The sequence below is a fragment of the Pungitius pungitius genome, chromosome 1 (genome assembly GCF_949316345.1).
Source record: "Pungitius pungitius chromosome 1, fPunPun2.1, whole genome shotgun sequence".
NCBI lineage: Eukaryota > Metazoa > Chordata > Actinopteri > Perciformes > Gasterosteidae > Pungitius > Pungitius pungitius.
Window position 1 is genome coordinate 10,255,250 of NC_084900.1, and position 21,530 is coordinate 10,276,779.

The window sequence follows — 21,530 nt, forward strand, 5'->3', positions numbered from 1 at the left end:
TCATGTAACGCACTTTGAATTATCTGGTTGTTGAAATGTACTATACAAATATAATGGCCTTGCCTTGATATCCAGGCTGCGTTACTAGGACACAGTCATAACTGTTTCCTAATCTCTGTTTTCACCCGCCTCTCCTCTGAGCGCAGCATGTAAAGACAAGAAAATAACTGTCATGTGGCTCCCACCGGACCGGAATGGTGACTTTTGCACGTGTGTGTGTGAGTTTGTGGGTTGGTCCGTGTGTGTCTGGGAGAGAGAGAGAGAGAGAGAGAGAGAGAGGTGCAGCTCTAACAGGTGTATCCCAAACAGGTAAAGCTGCTCCTTCTCATTTCAAAGGGCAAACATGATGGCGTGTGCTTAAAACCCAACACACAACCAAACCGAGAGGAATAACATTTTCCATAAGGACTGAGTTTTTACAACCAAAACACTTTTCTTGCCGAGGACGGGACTTTGGAAGGGATCAAGGATGGAGGCATGAGTCCGCCTCTGTGCCGTATGCATGTCTGCTGTTTAGTACACCGATACCTGGACTGATGAGCATTTCAGTGGTGAAATTGTCCCAGCTTGTGCACAGTTAACAGTAACTGCCAAGGAGAATGACACCTCTACCGACCGGACTGTCAGTGTGTGTCTGTGTCCTCTGGATCTTTGGTAAGAAAGCTGTCTGTGTCTTAATCCTGTATGGTGTCCGATGTGATATTCCCTTAGGGCCATAGCATGTGAGCAGTCCTCAACAGCATGTTGTGACCTTATTGTAGGCTGTTTCATATATATTTTTAGTTTTTATAGTTTTCTTGCTTTGAAGAAATGTGCCCCCCAGTATCTCATGCATATTCACGAGCCACACTCTTTACAGTGGACTCACTCAAAGTCTTAGATGGAACAGTGCAGTTGAAAAAAACAAACAGGAAAAACAGGGTGCTGTTGATCAATTCTCCTCCTGTCTGATTCAGGAAACGGTGTGCATGGGCCCTTTGAGTAATATTGTGTCTGTGTGTATGTGTACATGCAGTAGGTCTTTCTACTGTTTAAAAAAAAAAAACCTAAATTTATTATAAAAACATTTGTTGGTGTATATATTAGTTGAGGTTGATAAGAAAATCTCCTGAGTTGCAAACACTTACAAAATGTCAGAGAATGATTGTTAAGAGGAAAACGTTTACAATCCCATACATGGAGGTGGATAAAGACCCAGTGTTATTCCAGTAATGTAGAACAGGCAGATTCCACAGTCAACTGAAACCACACCTGCCTTCAATGTACACTCATCGGGTCTGCTGGTAATGTGAATCACATATTCACCCCAAATCACATATTGAATTAACACCTGTGCGAAGACACGTAAACACCTGAACCGGGGCACGTTGTACAAGTAACGTTGGTCATTTTGGAAAGTCTGAAAATGCTTCAACAGGAAATCCGTGTGGATCAACAAAATCCGGTATATGACAGGAAGTGTTACGCTCTGACTCAAATATTCTGTTCACACATGAGGTGAAAACTGTATTAACACTTTGTGGTACAGTAGTGTGCCATGATGTTAAAAATATAAAGTGAATTTAAAAGTTACACAAGTTATAGCTTAGACTTTCCTGACGTTCTGTTTTATCACCGTGTCAAGGGCACAGCTTTTTTGCCCTTCATTGTACCCAGTGGAGGATTGTTATTACTATTATTTCCTGACTTTTTGCTTACCTCACCATGTGGTTCACCTGTGGTCTTCAGGGTCTCAGCAGCATTTGGATATTCATTTCCCCTTCAGGATGAACTGCTTCTAAGATTTTAATTTTTCATCTAGCGCAACCTTTAGATCAAAATTTTATTATGTGAAATACTCCGATTTGTGGCTTGGTTCCCTTGATACACAGTTAATGTAATGTGATCTCATTTTGGGTTATTGCACCGAAACAATTCAGTTACAAAAAAACTATTATGATCCATACATATTTTGTTAAGCAAAACAGTTGAATGAACACCACATTTGCGACTTTTGAAGCATGAATACAATTGGCAACGATGACAAGCTAACGCTAGAAGATAAACAAACCACACATGACATGGTCACATGACCTTCACATTAGTACCCTGCAACTTTCAATGTGTCTTATTATAGCTTATAGCCACTATACCGCTTGTAAAGGCAGACAGAATGCTATGAGTGGATTTATTATTAGTGTTTTGGAACAGTCCACCTGCAAGCTGCTTTCCTTCAGCGCCAAGAGTGTCATGGTCAGCAACAACTCAGGCCCGAGGCCTAGAGCGGCAACATAATACCATGATGATGAATCCCCTGCCCATGCTTTTGGGTGGCGAGCATTCCCCTCATTTTCATGAGTGGAACTTTTCACAAAAAGGATGATATTTTAGCAGCTCCCTAAGGCAAATATTCCCCTCAGACTTGCAACAAACTCTTGCGATTCCCCATAAACCATACCATACAGGTTGGTGCAATCAGCATCTCATGAATGCCTATCGGTTAAGTGTGTCTGCAATTTTTGAGATTTCTTGAGTACAGCAACGGAAATGCTGAAACTCAAACTGTAGTCTACATCAAACAGAGGGGGAGAATAGCAGCATAAATTGAAGAAAAAAAAAGACCAACCGAAATGCATGCCAGCGTTTGTGGTTTCAAAGTGTTTCAGTGTGTAACCCAATACACACACGTGTGTTTTGTGTGTTTCCTGAAATCTTGAAAGGCTCTCTATGTCCAGACACTCAGATACACTTCTGTTAGTCTGCCGTGAAACCTTATCTTGAACAACGCGTTAAGCAACATATCTTCCCTTGTGCTAACTATGATGGACAACTTGTTTTCGCTCTTTTCCCTCTTGTCTGTCTTCACTATGTTTGCACTCTCCGTAGCCTGTTCATTCGGGCTAGAATGGAAATTCTTGCAGTCAGAACATGTATTATCTTACATACACTGTTTATCTGTATTTCATAAAACCATTGGACAACTTTGACTGTGAGGGATCATGACTGAGGCTCAGACGCAGAGGAATGAAACATCAGAAATACTTTTTTACGTTTAGGATCTTTACTGGAAAAAAACGTTACAAAACAAAAGTTAGACTTGACGTTAGAGAAGCAGAAAGCAAAAGGCCTGGAAACAAAAACAGGAACACCAAAATAAATAAAAAGAACCTCTAGGGTAACTGCAGGCTTGGTACATACAAAATCGAGGTCAGCGGTGGATAACCTGACCTGATGGATAGAGTGACTGATTGGGGCTTAAATATAGGTGGGATGATGGTTAACTGAATTCAGCTGTAGGGGGATGAAACTAACGAAAGACAGGAAGTGGTTCTTGAGGGATGAGTGTGTGGTCAAAAAAATAAAACAGGAAGTTACACTAGTTTTGCAGTCTCTTTAAGAGTCACATGAACTTTGAAACATTAAAACACACTATATTGAATTTAGATATATCAGAAAGGATGCTTTTTTTGGTCTCCGGTTGAGAGAGTGAGACGTGTACCCCACTGCTAAGCTAAACCAATTGACTGCATGCCAAGGCTTTAAACTGTATTAGTCGGAAAATATATGGAAGTTGTATCCAACTTGTAATCTAAAATTTCATCAAGACAGCATACAGCATTTCCTTCTTTCCGTTTTAATGCTATTACCTTCACACGCCTCTCAACATGGTGGCCATGAGCATAGTGAAGCATGCTCACATGCAGTAAAAGGCACAGGTAGAAGGCCCTGGTGAGTACTCGCAGCACAGAGACACTCAATTAGCAACACACACAGCGGGAGAGCAACTTCATTCACTGCTCACGTAGACATTCCCGCACTATATATTTACAGACCTAATAGTTGTTTATTGCTATAATTATGCTCTGGATGTTGTAGAGAACCTTTCATTTACTTCCCTGACAAAAAAGAAGGAGGTCTGACTAAATTGAATGGGACATTATTTTCATTCACTCGAACCGTCTTCAACTTGAAATGTCAGCAAAAAAAATGTCTAGACCTCATTCTTCAGTGGACGTGCACATGCTTTTGTGATATATTCTTCTTCCTATGATGTTTTTTTTTTCTATAGCTATTGTAATTGTGAGGAAAAAAGCTTCAGACTGTAAGTCATAGGTCACTTTGAGGGATATTGTAGAGCTGGAGGACATTGAGTGTTGAGTTCAGCATCACTTGACTGCGCACTGTCACAAGGAAATTATTCCTGTGTCTGCATTTGTTGCACACTTGTTGGTAACGACTCACCGACTCCGTTCTTCTCTCAGTAACAGGGACATGGGGAGACTTTGTGGACGTCTCTCAAGCTAATCCCATACTGTCCCGGGCTGAGGAGCAGACGGTCCTGGCCTGTCGCTACCAGCCAACTGATAAAGTGGTGGTGGTCCAGGTCACCTGGTACAAAGAGAAACCCGATGCCACCAAGGAGCAGATCATCACTGCACACCATAGTAACGGACAGACTGGTCAGTTGGTACCGGGGCTCTTGTGGCGTTCTCTTTGCCGCATGCTCAAAAAAGTTTCTCAAAGAATGTTTTCACAATGAACAGCGTCCTCTGTCTTTCTCATCACCCGCTGTTCTATGATCAGTACAGAGGGCAATTGTCTAGTTTCGGGTTCACACTGCTCCTCAAACTAATGGAGCTCAAAGGCACCGGTTTACACCCATCTAAACAGTTTAGGGGTGAGTGTGACACATGCCGGATCACCCGCTGAACTAAACCCCCAGAGTGTAAATGTAATCTTCAACAGGCATGTAGATACAACGGAAAGTGACCAAAGGAACCCCGAGAACTTGCTGGACTTCCTTTTCTGTGCCACATCTTATCCTTCTAACTCTCTCTCACTTTCTCCCACTGTGTCTCCCTCCCTCTCCATCTTACCATACCTCCCCGCAGCGTTTGGGACCTGGCATCAACGCGTGCACTTTAAAAGCAGCGAGCCCACCGTGGACTCGTCTCTGGTCATCAAGAGCACGGAGGTCTCTGATGAGGGGAACTACCTCTGCCGCATCAGCACCTTCCCATCAGGCAACTTTGACAGAGAGATGTCACTCATCGTGTGGAGTGAGTCCCTTCCTCGTGGTCCGTACAGTAGAAAAAGATTTGCTCCGTCGAGTTTGTGATGGAGGCAGAGGGGACAATATGTCGCTCACCGAGGGAAACTGATAATATTGCAAATGACTTTTCAGTCTAAGTGTGAACACAATGGGTTTCAGTACAGGCCTCACAATATATAATAACGTTATCACATATAGATACTTAATTATTACCTTGTTTGTAAGTAGGCTTTCATGGAGCATTTGTTACACTCCGTATAAGCTAATAATCCACCACGCAGTAAACATAATGTGGTTTCATATGATAAGGGAACTCCCTCAATTAATACTGATGATATTTTATTGGATTTATTGGATAGTTTATTTTCTTCGACTTGCCCAAAACAAATGATTTTGTAGTCTACTTGCCAAATTTATTAACAGGCTGTCAAAAGGTCCTGGGAGCAGTTCATCGTGTATTCTTCAAAAGAAGAACTTAAACGAATGAAGAAGTATTTCTCAGTATACTCAGCCTTCAGCGCAACACTTCGAACTGTCAAAGCTCCGCGTGGCTAATTTTAAACATGTCATTTCAGTTTTTTGTATTGTAAGCTGGCTAGTTTTTTTTTTAAAACACTTGCAAAAAGGGAACACTTAGCATCGATTCCCCCTCAAACAATAACACCAACAAAGCGGTCGCTCATGGGAAATGAATAAAATGTTTCTGAATAATGACGAGGTCTGTGTGTTCATGTAGGTTAATAACTCTTATAAAGACACTGCTTGGGAATATATGTTCACAGCTCATTCTAAGTCTATGTGTGCATTGAGTTGTCATCATTGTCTTCATTCTGACCAAACCTTGTCGTAATCGACCCTCCAGCCGTTCCGATCTCCTCCCTGGACCCTGTGGTTCTGGTGGAGGGACAGACCTACCGACAGGCCGCTTCCTGTCGCTCAGTGGCCCGTCCGCCTCCCCGCATCTCCTGGGACACCGAACTCAACGGCCAGTCCGTCAATCGCTCCTCCGACAACGGGGCGGTGTCCTCGTATTTCTCCCTACACCCCCTCAGGAGCATGAACGGCCAGAAGCTGGACTGTCTGGTGTGGCATCCGACTATGGAGGCCCCACGCAGGCTGCGGAACCACCTGGTGGTGCACTGTGAGCATTCATCTGATTCATACAAAGGCTTTGGCACCTGTATAACTCTACATAGTGTTGCATTATAGAACCCAAGATTGAATTGCTACTTTGTTACTAATCTGAAAAATCCCCCATATATGGCCATTGTGACGTTACAGGATACTGTTTCCTGTGACTATGAACAGTGAAAAAGATTCATTGTTTACCCTTTGCGACATTCGCTCCATTCTTTTTTTTTTTTTGCCTCACGTGCCTCAGCTGAACAAGTCATTTGTTGTTCTGCCTCCCAGTTCCTCCACACGCGGAGATTTCTGGCTACAATGGAGACTGGTCCATGGGTCTGGAGAATGCTGCCCTGAGGTGTGTGGGTGGAGGAAACCCCAAACCGAGTTTCACCTGGATAAGGTATAGGACCAGCCTCCTGCTCTGTCTGTCTGGTACTCGTGTGACTAACTCTGATGTCTGGTCCCTGTAACTTTTCTCACACAGTAATTAGACCAATTATTTCATGGAAACTCCCCAATTCAAGGGTACAAATAGGATGTTCATTTCACCCATGTCCTCCTTGTGGGCCAACGTCAATGCCAAAATTATATTAAAACGCGTCCAGTTGACCTGGGTGTTTTTATTAATGCTAATGCTGTGTATCGCAAAAAGCAGGTCTTTCAAAAACATCTTTACATGCAACATCAATGTTGAGATGTAGAGTGGGTTTGCTGGTGTTAAAGAGGATTGAAATGCACTCAGTATTTTAGTGAGGGGGAGATCTACTACTGGAATACTCCACCCACATTTGATTGTGACATACAGAAATAACTTTGGAATGGTTGAAGTCAGCTTTAGTCTGAATATATTAAGACTGGGCCCGTGTTACTATAGTTAATTTTCTGAAATCTTTTTAGATTAATTAGTTTAATGTAAGCTTTGAATACTGAATACTGAGCCTTATCTTATCCTGACTCGATTCAACTTGAAATGTTTTGCCACCTTTAAAAAGGACTATTACAAATAGTGCCAAGAGTACAGTGGTTATAACATGCGCTAAATACATCATGGATAACAGCTGTGTTGGGCCGTGCATTTCACACCAAGACCTACAGTGACGTCCTACACAGTCCTAAATACCTTTAAATACCGTCACTATGGCTCGACAGTATCGGGGTTATCTAGCTTTTCTTGAAAAGTCTCTCTTAAAAATGGCGTTGTAAATATGTCTGAAAACAAATCGCTTCTTCTCTCCTCCATCAGCCATTGTGGGTTGAAAAAATAAAAAAAATAATGTGTTGATCTACACAATTACATCGTTCAGGTTGCCGCAGGGTCATCAGGTCCAGTTTGCCAGTAGGTACGTCTGCCCCGGCGTCGCCAACTTAAAATCTGATAATTAGCTTGACGCCACCATTTCATTTCCGTTCACTATCCTACAAGCGCACACACTATTGATTTTGTCTTGGACCCCGGAGACACATGACGGATTCAATTAAAAGAAAGCTATAAGAAAAGAAGACTTTGAATAATTTAATATATATTTGTGGAATAAATATATCAAAATGAAAATGTATATTCTGATGATGTTCAGGCTACAAAGGAGGCCTCAGGCACCCCACAACTGGTTAAGAGGGATTAAGGGGTCCCTCGCCTTGCTTTGAGCAACCTTCAGAATTATACTACTTGTTAACGCATCCTTGACATCTACAGATTGCACTTCAGGTTAAAATAACTTAACAGAGTACTGGTGATGGTTTCCCACCTTTTCCACCCGACTTAACTAAACATGTCATGTCATTGTCACCTCCTGACTCTGGAAACTGACAAACTCAGATGTTGTGTCATGTAAAAATGCCCATGTCAAACTCATGACAAGGGTTTGAGTCAGATGGCGGACTTCTTCTGCCTGAGTCACCTCGTGTCATTTCTAAGCAGTGTCCTTTTGGTGCGTAAAGGTATTCTCAGGGTGTGGCATAGAGTTTGGCAAGAAAAATGGGAGCCACAAAAAGTGACTGCACATCTCCCACGGAATTGTGAAGTGACAGTTAGGCCTCAAGGGGAGAATTCCCCATCTGTTTGATGGGACAATATAATGACATGTTTAAATTACTGCTGGAAAAGATTTTAAAAAAAGGTGAGGTTTCTTCTGATTGGATTCTGGCCGGATTTTTGTGTGTTACATACACTTAATAAAAGGAACACACCTCGGTAAAATTAGCTTTTGTAAGGAAAACACACCTCATGCGTAAAAGCATACACACATGTGGATTAGCATATACGTACACACACACACACACATATGCGCAGGCCCAAATCCAGTTGCGGCACACCTCTCCTTACTAGGCATTTCACATGAACACGCACAGATACAATCAGCGGCTGCTGATGGGGCAAACCTGTTGGCTTTGTCAATAACAGGCGGCGGGTGAAGTAATAGTTGGTGTCACAGTGTCGTGTTGCAGCATGTGCTGAAAGCAGACAGATGAGACAGTTTCGCACGAAGGAGGGAGCTAGAGGGGGGGGGGGAATCAGGAAAAAAAAAGCGAAAGGGATGAGCGGCCCCAATGACGGAGGTGAAGTAGTGGGAGCAGGATTACAGGGTGGGGGGGGGGGGGGGGGGAGGAGTCGATAGGCTGAGAGAGAAGAAAGAGGAAGTGCAATTTGTGTGCGGTGTTATCATGAAGCTGGTTCACCAAAAGGTTCCTCTTCTCTTCTGGTGTCAGTCAGTGAAGTCTCTGTGAACATGAACTTTGGTTAGTTTCAGTGCATCCTCTAAAACTGGAAATGCAGTCGGTATTTCTGGGGCAAGGCAGGTTAATGTGAACAGGCAGGGATTAAGATCAAGTCCCTCAAAACAACAACAACACTGAGGCAACACCCTGGAGTGAGTTGCTCATAGGTTTCTAACATGTCTTCCCTGAGTCACTCTACCAGGAATGTTAAATCAGTTTTAAACAATGAAGGGGCATCATGGAAATATGATTGTAAAAAGTCAACAGTTTCAATTCAAATGAATAAATGCTCTTTCATGTGTATGTTAAACAAGTCAGTAAAAACCGCGCCGCCTACAGAGACATCGGCTTCATAAGACTATTTCAGAAAATGTTATCTTATGTATTTTTGTTTTTTGTGGAGTTAAACGTCTCCCATTATTAGGGAGGGGTCAGTGGGAGCCGGCTTTCAGTATTCAGCACCCTACCCGTCTGCTTTTCAATGATTCCCACTCGTTAGAGGATAAATATATTCCCTTCTTAAATTGCTTTAAAATAATTGTATGCTATATGAATTTCCGGAAACAGAAAAAAGGAAAAAGTGAGGGACAATGTTGGATCTTTGTTTTGTTTCTGTCTGTAGAATCGGGGGAGAGTTGCCAGAAGGTGTCATCCCCGACCCTAACGGATCCCTAGTTTTTGGACGACCCCTAAGCTTGTCAGACGGCGGCACCTACCAGTGTGTGGCAAAGAATGACGTGGGAGTCGGGAAGATGGAGGTGGCGATCAGTGTGGCAGGTAGACGACAGCAATGTCAACATCACAGACTGACCTCACTTTGAGAATAAATCTGTGCATCCATCTAATCCGGCCACCCGAATCTTCATTTGACAGAATCTTTCCAGAAGGACAGCATGGGCGACAACATGCTGATGATCATCATAGGGGGCGCAGCTGGGGGGCTCCTGATCTTGATGCTCATCGTTGTCATCACCCTCACTTGTCATCACAAACGCAAGAACAAAAAGCTGGAGCGGGAGCTCACTGTGAAGAAGTACGTGATTTTTTTTTAATTTTTATTATACTATACTCAAGATGAGATAAGAAGAGATGAAACCTTGATGACCTCTGCAGGGAAGATTTAGCCAATTTATAATGGCTTATTGGTGGTTAATTGGTGATTCTAACTTGCCGTTGGTGTGTGATTGAGAGTGAATTGTTGTTTGTTTATATATGTCAGCCCTGGCGACCAGTCCATGACGCGATGTTTGCTGGGATCGACTCCAGCGCCCTCCGCACCCCTCTAAGGATAAGCGGTGTAGAAGATGTGTCAAGAGCACAAGCTGTCACATTAATTTGATCAATGGCTGTGCATTCTGCATGTGCAAAATATCAGCAAGAACTAGGCATGCACTCGGAATAAAATGTGAAAAATAGTCAGTATAAACTCCGTAAAAGCGAATCATTAAAATCCCTTTGATCTCTGTCTCTGGTTTCTCACAGGGAGGAAATAAGCACTCTCTCCAGGCAAGCTTCTTTCCGGAGAGTGAACTCTGCCAGCACAGATGCCAGAGGAATGGTACTAAACAAAACTATTTTTTTTCAAACCTAACACGCAGTCCTACTGCTGCATGGTCTTGGGTTCACTCCCATGTGTCTGAACCACCAAAGCCAGGCTGTGGGGCCCATATGTGGCATTAAAATGATATTTTATTGCCTTTTCTATCGCCTTCTGTGGTTTGTCTGTTACTACTTTGGCTCAAAATGCATGGAGCTTTTTTTTTTACCAGTGCCACAAATAATCCAACCTTCTGCATCTTGTCATTGCAGACCGAGGAAAACATCCCTCTCACGCTGGAGGGAACAATGATGTCCAGCCAGTCTTCCATCAGGGTCAGTCCGCTTATCGATCTTGCTGTGCATGTAGGGCCGGGGGGCCGAGGCTTTACTGTCCAGATGCCAGACTGCCAAATTCTGAGCTTTCACCATTTTTTTATTCTGAATGTAGGGCATTTCTGATGTAAATTACAATAACAACAACACATCCGTGAGCTCATTCTATGCACCTCTAATTTTCTAGAACATTTTGAATTTCTGAAAAGGAAAAGCAAAATGTCAAACTGTCTGATTTCATCTATAATGTTATTTCATGCTGCTGGCGTGGTGTTTCCTAGAAGGTTATTACAGTTCAATGGATTACTCTTGTAAGCACAGCATCTTACACACACACGTTACACCTCTAGCAGCACTGTTGAAACAATGACATTCAAAGTTATGTCGCCTGTAAAAAGCAAACAAACACATTTTTGTATTGAGCTGACATGCTGGGCACTGATTTAAAAGCACTTAATTGGTAGTGGGTCTATTTGACTACTTTTGATCTTGTCTTGAGACAATAATTCTTAAAGGGCTAAGCTGCTTCCACCATTGGAGCAAGAACAGCGGTGTAATTGTAGCTTTATTTTCCGCAAACAGATGTTGTGTTCTCACACTCATCTCACTCTTGACGAAAAAGTGCACATCAGGAAACGCGAAACTGTTGCTTCGACTGATTAATTTGCATTAGAGGTGTATTACCTCTGTATGACTTGACCTTCTTCATAATGACTTGATAATGACAGTCACTTCATCTTAAGATAAGGGTGCGATAACGACAATACAATCTGTGCAGCTTATCGCTGATTGAGTGAACTTTCCCCACACTGACAGGACCAGGCCAACTACCGTGACAGCCGATCTACTATCTCAGGTGGACGGGGAGGAGGGCGGGCGTTTGATGACCTGGGCAGGCCAGTTTTGTACAACAACTCGCAGAGGTGGAAGGACAGACCTCTGGACAGAGACGAGGACCGCAGACTCAGAGTAGAGTCATACGTGAGAACCAGCGCTGTAAGTGTGTCTTTGTGTACACATACATTCTGGTGACAGTGTCAAACCCTGAAGGCACCTGTTTTTGCATTATCAACATCTGCACCTGTACTTATAAAGCATTTCTTTGCAGCAGGAAACTCATTTACACCCTCCCCTGACACCAACGCCCTTCGCAATGGCGCAGTCCATGGAGATCGTAAGACAGCTCAACGGCAGCGCCATTTTCCCGGCAGACGGGGGTTCGAGGCCAGGAAGCGTCACCAAGAGTTACCAGCAGCCTCCTCTGACCAGAAACTTCCCACGTGTAACGGATGACGAGGATGAGGAAGATGAAGGTTTGGGGAGTCCCGCCAGTCGGGAGCATGCTGACGACAGGGACAGCGAGACAAACAGCTCCCAGGTGTCCGAGGCCCACAGTGCACGCTACCAGAAGACTAATGGCACACTCAGGCCAAAATCCCGGCAAAGCCACACTGGGGTCGGTCCCCATGCCTCTGTGATCCACAAGGCCCAGATAGTTTAGCGGGCGGGTGCAAGACATCATGTAAAACTGCAAGACTGGCCAAGCTGTGGTCTTTAGGAGGTGGTTACAAAGCAGATTCAGAGGTATGACTTCAGTCAAGAAAACCAGTGCATGGTCAGGTATGAACAATCTGCACCCTGACTGCTGCACCTTCTTTATTGTGTGGGAATATGGTGCAATAGGATCAAATCTTAAAGGGAAAACCTCCACTCTGAAGCCTTTCGTGGACATTTCTGCGCTGTGTACTCCAGCACAGACAAAAACAATATCACAGCGTTTAATCACGGACAATATTCCTTGCTCATCTTTCGCAATTCGCTATGTAACGAACAGGTGAATTGCAGCTGACATGCCTTTCGTGGGGTATGTCAAAACGTACTGTAGGAAATCAAGAAATGCAAGAGAATTGTTGGAGTCTGTGGGAACGTTAGGACATCAGCAACGTACATTGCAACACCTCGATAAGGAGGGAGGATCTGTGTCAGTAACTGTGCCAGTTTCAGGTTGCATTACACGCGGTTTGGGATCCGATCCAAATGTTTCTGTCTTACCACACCGGCAACATACCTGCACATTGTCTCCGTATGCCTTTGACTTTTAGCCCTGAGACATTTTTAGCAGGTAAAAGCTTCATACAGATAAAACATGACTAAACATGTCTCAGGATTTCTTAATCTGTAAATCTTTATTAATATGCAAATGATGCTTTCATTTTTTTTTATAAATAAAGAAAACTCCAATTATTAAAGTGAATATTAAGGCATAAACATATGGCAAATGAATCAATCAATCTTCCCTGTTCCGGCTGCTATGCAACAATAGTATTTTTAACATATTAAACATCCACACACTCTAAATAAATATATCTCTGTATATGCACACACATATACAATGGATGAAAGCTGGGAAAATCTAGTGCATGTTTGTACAACTTTTTTTTAATTGATTGCGGGCTACTGTTATGAATACATCTGGACTTTAGGACTGGATACCAAAGAGACAAAGTAAGGCAGCCACAGTGTCTGTGCGTTGCAACTTTTCTTCTGCCAGCTGGATTTTTTTTCAACATCGAAGACACAATGCCTCTCCAAGGAGAATTTGACATAAACCAGTACAGATGTTTAGTATTGTGGTAAAACCAAAGATGTATTGTATATGTGTAGATGAATACCAGTGGACATGCTTTGTATTGTGTTCTGTTACAGCCCCGATATGGGAAGCAAAGTGCCATCGGGAAAATATGAAAAATATCACTTTTGCTTTTTTGGCAAATATGAAGTATTATTTCGTTCTCCACACATGTATTATGCCTTACGTTAGAACAGGAATATGACTCTTTGGCAAAGGCGATGTACAGTATATAATTTACTGATAGAAACAGATAAGTGGTGTTTTTGTGTGAATGTTGGTTGTATTTGCTGCAGACAGTGCCTCCTGATGTTAACTGCTGGAAAGTGCAGGGACCTGAATGAGCCTAATGCAAAAGAGTGAACTATGAAAGACTCTGCATTCCACTGTGATTTTGGAAAAACGAGCTTCTTGGTCAATCCCGGATTTTCATTAAATGTAAGGGCTATATATGGGAATCAGCTTGAATTAAGGGGTTGGAAATAAATGTTTTTTGTAAAACTTTGAAGTTCACTAAACCTATTTCCTGGATCTTCCGAATAAGGGAAATGACACGGACATATATTCTGACTTGCCAGCAACCTGTCTCATGAGACTCCTGTCAAGATTTTGCAGGGGTTACTGTGCCCTGGAAAGTTCCTGCAAAAGGACCAAATAAGCTGTGGACCTGACTAACCATTCCTCAGACTATGCGTAGTTTATGTGTCCTACTACATCATGCTGGGTAATCTGTTTATGTTTTGCATTCATGGAAAACGACATGTATGCAGAAGATAAACAAAAAAGGGATTTAAAACATTTTGACACAGGGCCATTCATGGCAAGAACATAACTGTAACATAACAATGTATAAAGGCAACAGGTGGCTGTTATTAGGATTTAGTTTGGCTAAACAAACCCTCACCAAGCAAATGTGTGCTTAATCAAATCACAGCAAACAAGAAATACAGTGTGGCCCCTAGGGGTACTGGGAGCCTTAGTTGGTGGAATAGTGCAGGTAGCTATTAAAATAGAATAGTGTTTGGGTGTAAAATCAAGGTTTTTCTTTGGACCACTTTAGTTCAATGATGAGGGGATAATTCACAGTATTCACCAAGTCTACTTGTTCGTAAGAGCCTCAACATGAAAGGACGTACAAATGTTTCACACCGGACAAACACAAAATGCACAAAACAAGCCTCGGCCGGAAGTGTGTAATGAATGAGGTCAAGCGGGAGGAGGAAACAGATCTCGATAGCTAAGATGGCGGAGGAGCAGCAGGAATCATCACAGGGAGAGGTGGAGGGTGAGAGGAACACTTCCAACGTCGACTGCCCGACTAACAGCGAAGCCACTTCTCTGGCAGCCGAAGCCCGCGTGAGCGCGAGGGCTCGCGCGGCGTTCGAGCCGGGGCCTCGCGCGTAACCAAGGGGGCTGACATGCAGCGATGAGGGGGAGACAGAGGCCAGAGCTAACGTTAGCTAGCTGCTACTGCTACACAAAGAGAAAACGCTTGATTAGTTACTGGCACGGCGATAGCAAGTGACAGTCCCCGAGTGTCTTACCAAAGCAAATGTTAGAACTGTACATTTGGTATCTAATGTAGGACAACCGGTTTTTTGGTTTCAAAACTGAACCCATTCGTCGCGACGAGAATATGTTTTGTTTACGCACAGGTCGAGCTGCGTTAGCCAAGTGCAGCGCGCTGACGCTAGCTGGTGTTGTGGATTAAGTTGTTTTCATGTTAATTGCTGACTGGATGAATGTGCCCGCGGCTGCTTGTGGTGAAAAAACGCAAGATAAAATGTAACGTTAGATGTCTTCATGTATGCGTTGTTTTGGTCGTACCTTATTAAAACCCAACGTCACCCATCTGATTTGTTGTTATTTATGTGATTGCAATGCCGTTTACATCAGCCAGGGCACTCGTATGTATTTTTTTATTTCAAGAAATTACGTAAAAAATAGACGTATTAAAATACATGGTTTTACACTGCGTTATAAAGTGTCCCTGAACGCACCTCTGCCACCTTTTGAAGCCGTCCGTTTTGGAGCTGCATTATGTATCATTCAGCCAGATTTATTTGTATGATCAAATACATGATTCCTGATACTTTCATTCTGTCAGAAATTGATGCCTGTGGTATGTTTTAGTTACCGTCTTAACACATGTTGCGGGTGCATTGATAACGTCATGTTCCATGGGTCCATGTCCATATTTAATGGTGTACCTTTCTTGTATGTGAAACTGCATTTGGGGTATTGTAAATCAGTAGCACCAATCTTTTTTTTATAATTCAAAAAAATGGCAGTGGTTCCACTGATATTTAAACCTGACCAATGTTTCATTCTGATGTGCTTCATAAACAATGGCATAAACCTGAAGCCGTATTGTTAATCTCTTTCAGGGGGGAACTGCCTTGCATATGATGAGGCTATAATTGCTCAACAAGACAGAATTCAGCAGGAGGTGAGAGCAAATGTCCCCAGATGAATGTTGTATTTCAGTTTTTCTTAGTTGATCACACATTTCCATAGAATATGCTGAATAGAATTTTAAGCCCAGTAACTAAAGGCATTGACTCGCTATGACCTTTTCGTAAAATGCGTAATGTGATAAGATTGGATGTTCTTTATGATGAAATGTTTAAATCCATCGCTTTTTTCTGTCCACTTTGTAACCCTTTTTCAGACTACACGAATAGCATGGTCATGGCAGATGCACCCATGAGTGAAGTTTCTGTCTGTGCATGGCCCAAATATTCTTTTTTTGTGTGAGTATCCAGATAGCCAACAGTAGTCCGTTAGTATCGGACAGACAGGATCTGGCGGTGCTGCAGAGGGAGTACGCTGACGATGACGCAGTTTATCAGCTCAAGATCAAGGTCAGTGAATCCACACCGCCTGCTCTTAGGTTACTGCTCCCACATCGGCGTGCATTTCCTCCACAGCGCAGGGTGTCTCTTTATCCACTGCAACAAATTAATATGTTGTTGACATACTCAAATGCCTATTTGATTTTGTACGATTCTTGTTTTTCTGCAGGACTTGCACAAAAAATACTCGTACATTCGCAAGACCCGACCAGATGGGAACTGTTTCTACAGAGCTTTCGGCTTCGCACATCTCGAGTCGCTGCTAGATGACAGCAAAGAACTCCAGAAGTGAGTGTTGCAGTTTGTGCTGTAGTAGCTTTGCGCCTCTCACACCTCTGCCATTTCGGCCCATTAAAGTCTGTGTTGGGTCTGTTTAGGGTTAGTTTTTTCTTCCAATGGCAGATTTTATTGCTTTTGGTTGATTTGTCCTGTGGTCAATATTCTTCATGATACTAACAAAGTTTTTAAAAAAACGCTTGTGCTGGCCGTAATATTATTGGGAATATTTAATTTATCACTGCAGGTTCAAAGCAGTTGCTACCAAAAGTAAAATGGATCTGGTTAACGAGGGCTTCACCGAGTTTACCATTGAAGACTTTCACAACACCGTAAGTAAAAAGAAAAAATCCATTTTATTGTAACCTATAACCTAAACCTCAATGCTGACATTTTTTCCTTTATTACTGAAGTAGCAAATAGCGTAGTTTTTCTATATATTTTATAGTAAACAGTATTCGGTATGAAAGTAGCTTTAAGAGGATTAAGCTTTATGAGGGTTTTATGATTATGCAGGTGAGCAACTTGTAAAGTGATCGTTGCCCTGGCAACTCTGAATTGTCATTTAGGAAAGAACATGATGCATTTGCTCTGCTTGAGAAGACAGGCCGAGATTGGTTCAGCTTGACAGTAATTTGGCAGGATTGACACGTCATTATTAATTTAACTTGTGTCAATAATGTCTTTGCTTCAAGTTCATGGACCTGATCGAACTGTGTGAGAAACAGCCGAGCCTGCAGGAGCTGCTGAACTCCTTCAACGACCAGAACGTGTCGGACTACGTGGTTGTGTATCTGCGGCTGCTCACCTCGGGCTACCTGCAGCGAGAGTACGGTTTCTTCCAGCATTTCATAGAGGGAGGACGCTCTGTCAAGGAGTTTTGTCAGCAGGTGTGTTTTGTTTTTTTAAAAGATTGCAATGTTGAATATCTGAACATTGAAGTTTTGTGATCACATTCCAACACTTCCGACAATTTTCTTTTTCAAGGAGGTGGAGCCGATGTCTAAAGAGAGTGACCACATTCACATCATCGCCTTAGCGCAGGCCCTAGACGTATCCATCCTGGTGGAGTACATGGATAGAGGCGAAGGAGGAACAGTCAATCATCACGTTTTTCCTGAAGGCGGCGACCCACGCATTTTCCTCCTCTATAGACCTGGCCATTACGACATCTTGTACAAATAACACTCCCAACCACAGCCCACCTCGTTCTCCTCCTGCTGTAGGATACAGCAGTGGATTAAAAAAAAATCAACTGCCACGTTGATGAAGCATACATCTGTGTATAAGCTTACACTCATGTATTTGAAAATAATTTAAGATAAAATCACATTACACGCCTCCCTTACCCCTCTTGCCTCAACCCAACTCCCAAGTCTAAATGTCATCAAAATGGTTGATTTAAAATTGTTTGGGAATAAAATAGAAGTGACTCCAGGCATTTAGAGTTGTACAGGTTTTTTTTCTTTTGTGGTTGTAAATGTTATCTACTTGCTTTATGTTGGACTATTTTCCTTTGTTACATTGCGTTTCATTGCGTTTTATTAAAGGGATTTACATCTTATTTCTTGTGTTTTTATTGTAAGGAGTCAGATTGAATATATGATTGTGATAACTGATAACTTTAGATTATCAATTCATCACTTAAATGTTTTGTCACTGAAGACGGAAAACACTGGAGAAAAAAATAATTTCTGTTTGTAAATTGAAACAAATGAATATCAAATAAAGCTCATGTATCATTAACTTTTTATGTTTGATAGTACAGGAACTGCACACAGAACTGTTTTATTAGCTTGTTCACCATGGGCATATACACTCACCGGCCACTTTATTAGGTACCCCATGCTAGTAACGGGTTGGACCCCCTTTTGCCTTCAGAACTGCCTCAATTCTTCGTGGCATAGATTCAACAAGGTGCTGGAAGCATTCCTCAGGGAGTTTGGTCCATATTGACATGATGGCATCACACAGTTGCCGCAGATTTGTCGGCTGCACATCCATGATGCGAATCTCCCGTTCCACCACATCCCAAAGATGCTCTATTGGATTGAGATCTGGTGATTGTGGAGGCCATTTGAGTACAGCGAACTCATTGTCATGTTCAAGAAACCAGTCTGAGATGATTCCAGCTTTATGACATGGCGCATTATCCTGCTGAAAGTAGCCATCAGAAGTTGGGTACATTGTGGTCATAAAGGGATGGACATGGTCAGCAACAATACTCAGGTAGGCTGTGGCGTTGCAACGATGCTCAATTGGTACCAAGGGGCCCAAAGAGTGCCAAGAAAATATTCCCCACACCATGACACCACCACCACCAGCCTGAACCGTTGATACAAGGCAGGATGGATCCATGCTTTCATGTTGTAGACGCCAAATTCTGACCCTACCATCCGAATGTCGCAGCAGAAATCGAGACTCATCAGACCAGGCAACGTTTTTCCAATCTTCTATTGTCCAATTTCGATGAGCTTGTGCAAATTGTAGCCTCAGTTTCCTGTTCTTAGCTGAAACGAGTGGCACCCGGTGTGGTCTTCTGCTGCTGTAGCCCATCTGCCTCAAAGTTCGACGTACTGTGCGTTCAGAGATGCTCTTATGCCCACCTTGGTTGTAACGGGTGGTTATTTGAGTCACTGTTGCCCTTCTATCAGCTCGAACCAGTCTGGCCATTCTCCTCTGACCTCTGGCATCAACAAGGCATTTCCGCCCACAGAACTGCCGCTCACTGGATGTTTTCTCTTTTTCGGACCATTCTCTGTAAACCCTAGAGATGGTTGTGCGTGAAAATCCCAGTAGATTAGCAGTTTCTGAAATACTCAGACCAGCCCTTCTGGCACCAACAATCATGCCACGTTCAAAGTCACTCAAATCACCTTTCTTCCCCATACTGATGCTCGGTTTGAACTGCAGGAGATTGTCTTGACAATGTCTACATGCCTAAATGCACTGAGTTGCCGCCATGTGATTGGCTGCTTAGAAATTAAGTGTTAACGAGCAGTTGGACAGGTGTACCTAATAAAGTGGCCGGTGAGTGTATGTATGCATGCTTAATACAGCAATAGTGTCCATTGTTTTACTGAAATGACCACGGGATAACAGTCATGGTCATACACTTATTTACACCTGGATCTACACATGCGCAGGACGCGACACATCTGCGCGTCTGACGTTATTCATTGAAGATCGTCTATTTAAGGGAAGCACGCTTTCTCGCTACAGTTTTTGTGGGCGACGCGCTGCTGCTGCTAAGCAGCGTGAGAGACAGAGTGAGACCTCCTTCGTCGGACACGTGTAAGGACAATCAAAGTCGCCGAGGGGAAAATGTCTCCGTTTACTAGGTCGCTGACTTTGTTTAGTGGGAGAATAGTGGCAGCGCGTGCAGTCCGGTATCACTCCTCGCTGACAGGTGGGTTCAAAGGCAAACGTCCTAGCGGTCATCTTAATTAGTAACAATGACTGTAACAATACGTCAAAGCTCTGCTGTCACCTGGCTGCGTTTAGTTAAGCTAGCCATAATGTTATAATACTGCAGGTAATGGGTTAAACTAAAACCAGGACTAAGCTAACGCTGTTTGATATGTCACGTCACTAACACAAGTGCAGTTGTGTGTGTATAAAGTACCACTTTTATGAAATTGTGCATTAATGTTACCCTCGGTGGCTACCATATTAGCACCACCGAGCTAAAACTAATGCAACACAACCTGGATACTCGGGTTTAAACTGACAATTCCAGTGTTCATAAAGAAAAGGATTTAAAGCAGGACCGTCATGTTTAGCTCTGCTCAACACTAACTAATGGACTCGCTGCTGAGCTTTCTCATTTTCAACGACCAATTTCAGTCACTTGATTTCTTGATTGTCAGCTGGGTTAATCTTCTATTTTCTTCATGCCACGTTAAGTGTTTTCTAAGGACCAAAGGAAATGTAATATGTTATAAGAAAACACATTTTTCACATGCATGTGTTTGTTTAGTCACAAAAAATATGACATAAGCATGGCAACAATAAGGGAAGTTGTATCTGTGACCCCCCATGTGTGTGTGTGCCTAGCTGAGCTGATTGAAAACATGGATAAGAAAGCAACCTGGGACCGCTTCTACACCGAGAGCAGCAGCAGCAGCCGGACGGCATCCTTCAAAAACTTTGAGTGGTTCTTCGGCTTCGACGCTGTCAGGGACTTCATCATGCCCCTCTTGCGGACCGAGCCCCACCCAGGTGGTGTTCTCCGAGTCCTGGACCTGGGCTGTGGCACCTCTGCTTTAGGGCCCTGCATATACAGACACTCTCCCCTCCCGGTCCGGGTCACTTGTGCGGACATTTCCCCCGTAGCTGTGCGACTAATGAAGGAGCACATCCAAGCCGAACCCATACAACCTCTCAATCTTTCCTCTCGGCTTGAGTTTGTAGAGCTGGACTGCACACAGCTCCACAAGCACTATGGCAGTAGCAGTGTGGACCTTATCGTGGACAAGGGCACTACAGACGCCTTGTTGAGGTCCAAGGAAGGACGACAGAAGGCCGGACTCATGCTGAAGCAGTGTTTGAAGGCGCTGCGGCGCTCTGGAGCTCTGCTCCAGTTTTCTGATGAGGACCCTGATGTCCGGCTGCTGTGGTTGGAGACTGAGGCGCAGGAGTCGGGAGTGATGGCCGTGGATGTTGGGGTGCAGGAGATTGGGGAGCTAAGGGGACTGTCTTATTACTGCTACAATGTGAATCCTCGGGCCATTGTATAGCAACTTTTTTTTCATGGGCTTTCTAGTGTGTCGGTGGTTTCGCCAGCACCCCAGAGCTGCCATCCTCGGCACACTCTATCCCTCCTAATCCTGTTTAACCTTGTGCTCATCACACCTGCAGTTTATGAGTGCCCCTTTCCCCCACACTGCTTGTCTCTTTCCTCTGGTTGCTGCGAGCTTCTCATCGGTACTTTCTAGTATCCGTCTGGTTGGATATGTTTGAATGAACTGGCACTACTATGGCTCTGGGTATGCGTTTAATAAACACCTAAACTTCTTTTCTG

At 43.3% G+C, this 21,530-nt stretch overlaps 3 protein-coding genes across 4 annotated transcripts; all 3 read left to right on the top strand.

Annotated features, from left to right (window-relative positions):
• The first annotated feature begins 282 nt into the window (after positions 1-282).
• Positions 283-13,880, top strand: nectin4a (nectin cell adhesion molecule 4a). 2 transcript variants are annotated; one of them, XM_037480196.2, is made up of 11 exons: positions 283-654; positions 4,242-4,439; positions 4,872-5,039; positions 5,895-6,173; positions 6,446-6,560; positions 9,498-9,652; positions 9,749-9,908; positions 10,358-10,433; positions 10,685-10,747; positions 11,564-11,743; positions 11,856-13,880. In XM_037480196.2, the coding sequence occupies exons 1-11, from the start codon at positions 600-602 to the stop codon at positions 12,246-12,248; spliced, it is 1,842 nt and encodes a 613-aa protein (XP_037336093.2). In that variant the 5' UTR covers positions 283-599; the 3' UTR covers positions 12,249-13,880. The 2 variants fall into 2 exon arrangements, with proteins under 2 accessions (XP_037336093.2, XP_037336094.2); XM_037480197.2 differs by having other exon boundaries at positions 11,859-13,880.
• Positions 13,881-14,536: 656 nt separating this feature from the next.
• LOC119223111 (ubiquitin thioesterase OTUB1) lies at positions 14,537-18,071 on the top strand. Its single transcript, XM_037480198.2, has 7 exons — positions 14,537-14,661; positions 15,764-15,825; positions 16,142-16,240; positions 16,401-16,519; positions 16,755-16,839; positions 17,203-17,397; positions 17,495-18,071. The coding sequence occupies exons 1-7, from the start codon at positions 14,577-14,579 to the stop codon at positions 17,690-17,692; spliced, it is 843 nt and encodes a 280-aa protein (XP_037336095.1). The 5' UTR covers positions 14,537-14,576; the 3' UTR covers positions 17,693-18,071.
• A 1,647-nt stretch (positions 18,072-19,718) lies between these two features.
• Positions 19,719-21,524, top strand: cskmt (citrate synthase lysine methyltransferase). Its single transcript, XM_037480958.2, has 2 exons — positions 19,719-19,916; positions 20,564-21,524. The coding sequence occupies exons 1-2, from the start codon at positions 19,832-19,834 to the stop codon at positions 21,244-21,246; spliced, it is 768 nt and encodes a 255-aa protein (XP_037336855.2). The 5' UTR covers positions 19,719-19,831; the 3' UTR covers positions 21,247-21,524.
• The last annotated feature ends 6 nt before the right edge of the window (positions 21,525-21,530 follow it).

Excerpts from the sequence above, each read along its gene's own strand:
- nectin4a (XM_037480196.2), top strand. The coding sequence starts at position 600 with ATGACACCTCTACCGACCGGACTGTCAGTGTGTGTCTGTGTCCTCTGG. Across the intron at positions 655-4,241 it reads CTGTGTCCTCTGGATCTTTG|TAACAGGGACATGGGGAGAC; the intron begins GTAAGAAAGCTG and ends TTCTTCTCTCAG. Across the intron at positions 5,040-5,894 it reads GATGTCACTCATCGTGTGGA|CCGTTCCGATCTCCTCCCTG; the intron begins GTGAGTCCCTTC and ends TCGACCCTCCAG.
- LOC119223111 (XM_037480198.2), top strand. The coding sequence starts at position 14,577 with ATGAGGTCAAGCGGGAGGAGGAAACAGATCTCGATAGCTAAGATGGCG. Across the intron at positions 14,662-15,763 it reads ATCACAGGGAGAGGTGGAGG|GGGGGAACTGCCTTGCATAT; the intron begins GTGAGAGGAACA and ends AATCTCTTTCAG. Across the intron at positions 16,520-16,754 it reads GACAGCAAAGAACTCCAGAA|GTTCAAAGCAGTTGCTACCA; the intron begins GTGAGTGTTGCA and ends TTATCACTGCAG.
- cskmt (XM_037480958.2), top strand. The coding sequence starts at position 19,832 with ATGTCTCCGTTTACTAGGTCGCTGACTTTGTTTAGTGGGAGAATAGTG. Across the intron at positions 19,917-20,563 it reads GTATCACTCCTCGCTGACAG|CTGAGCTGATTGAAAACATG; the intron begins GTGGGTTCAAAG and ends GTGTGTGCCTAG.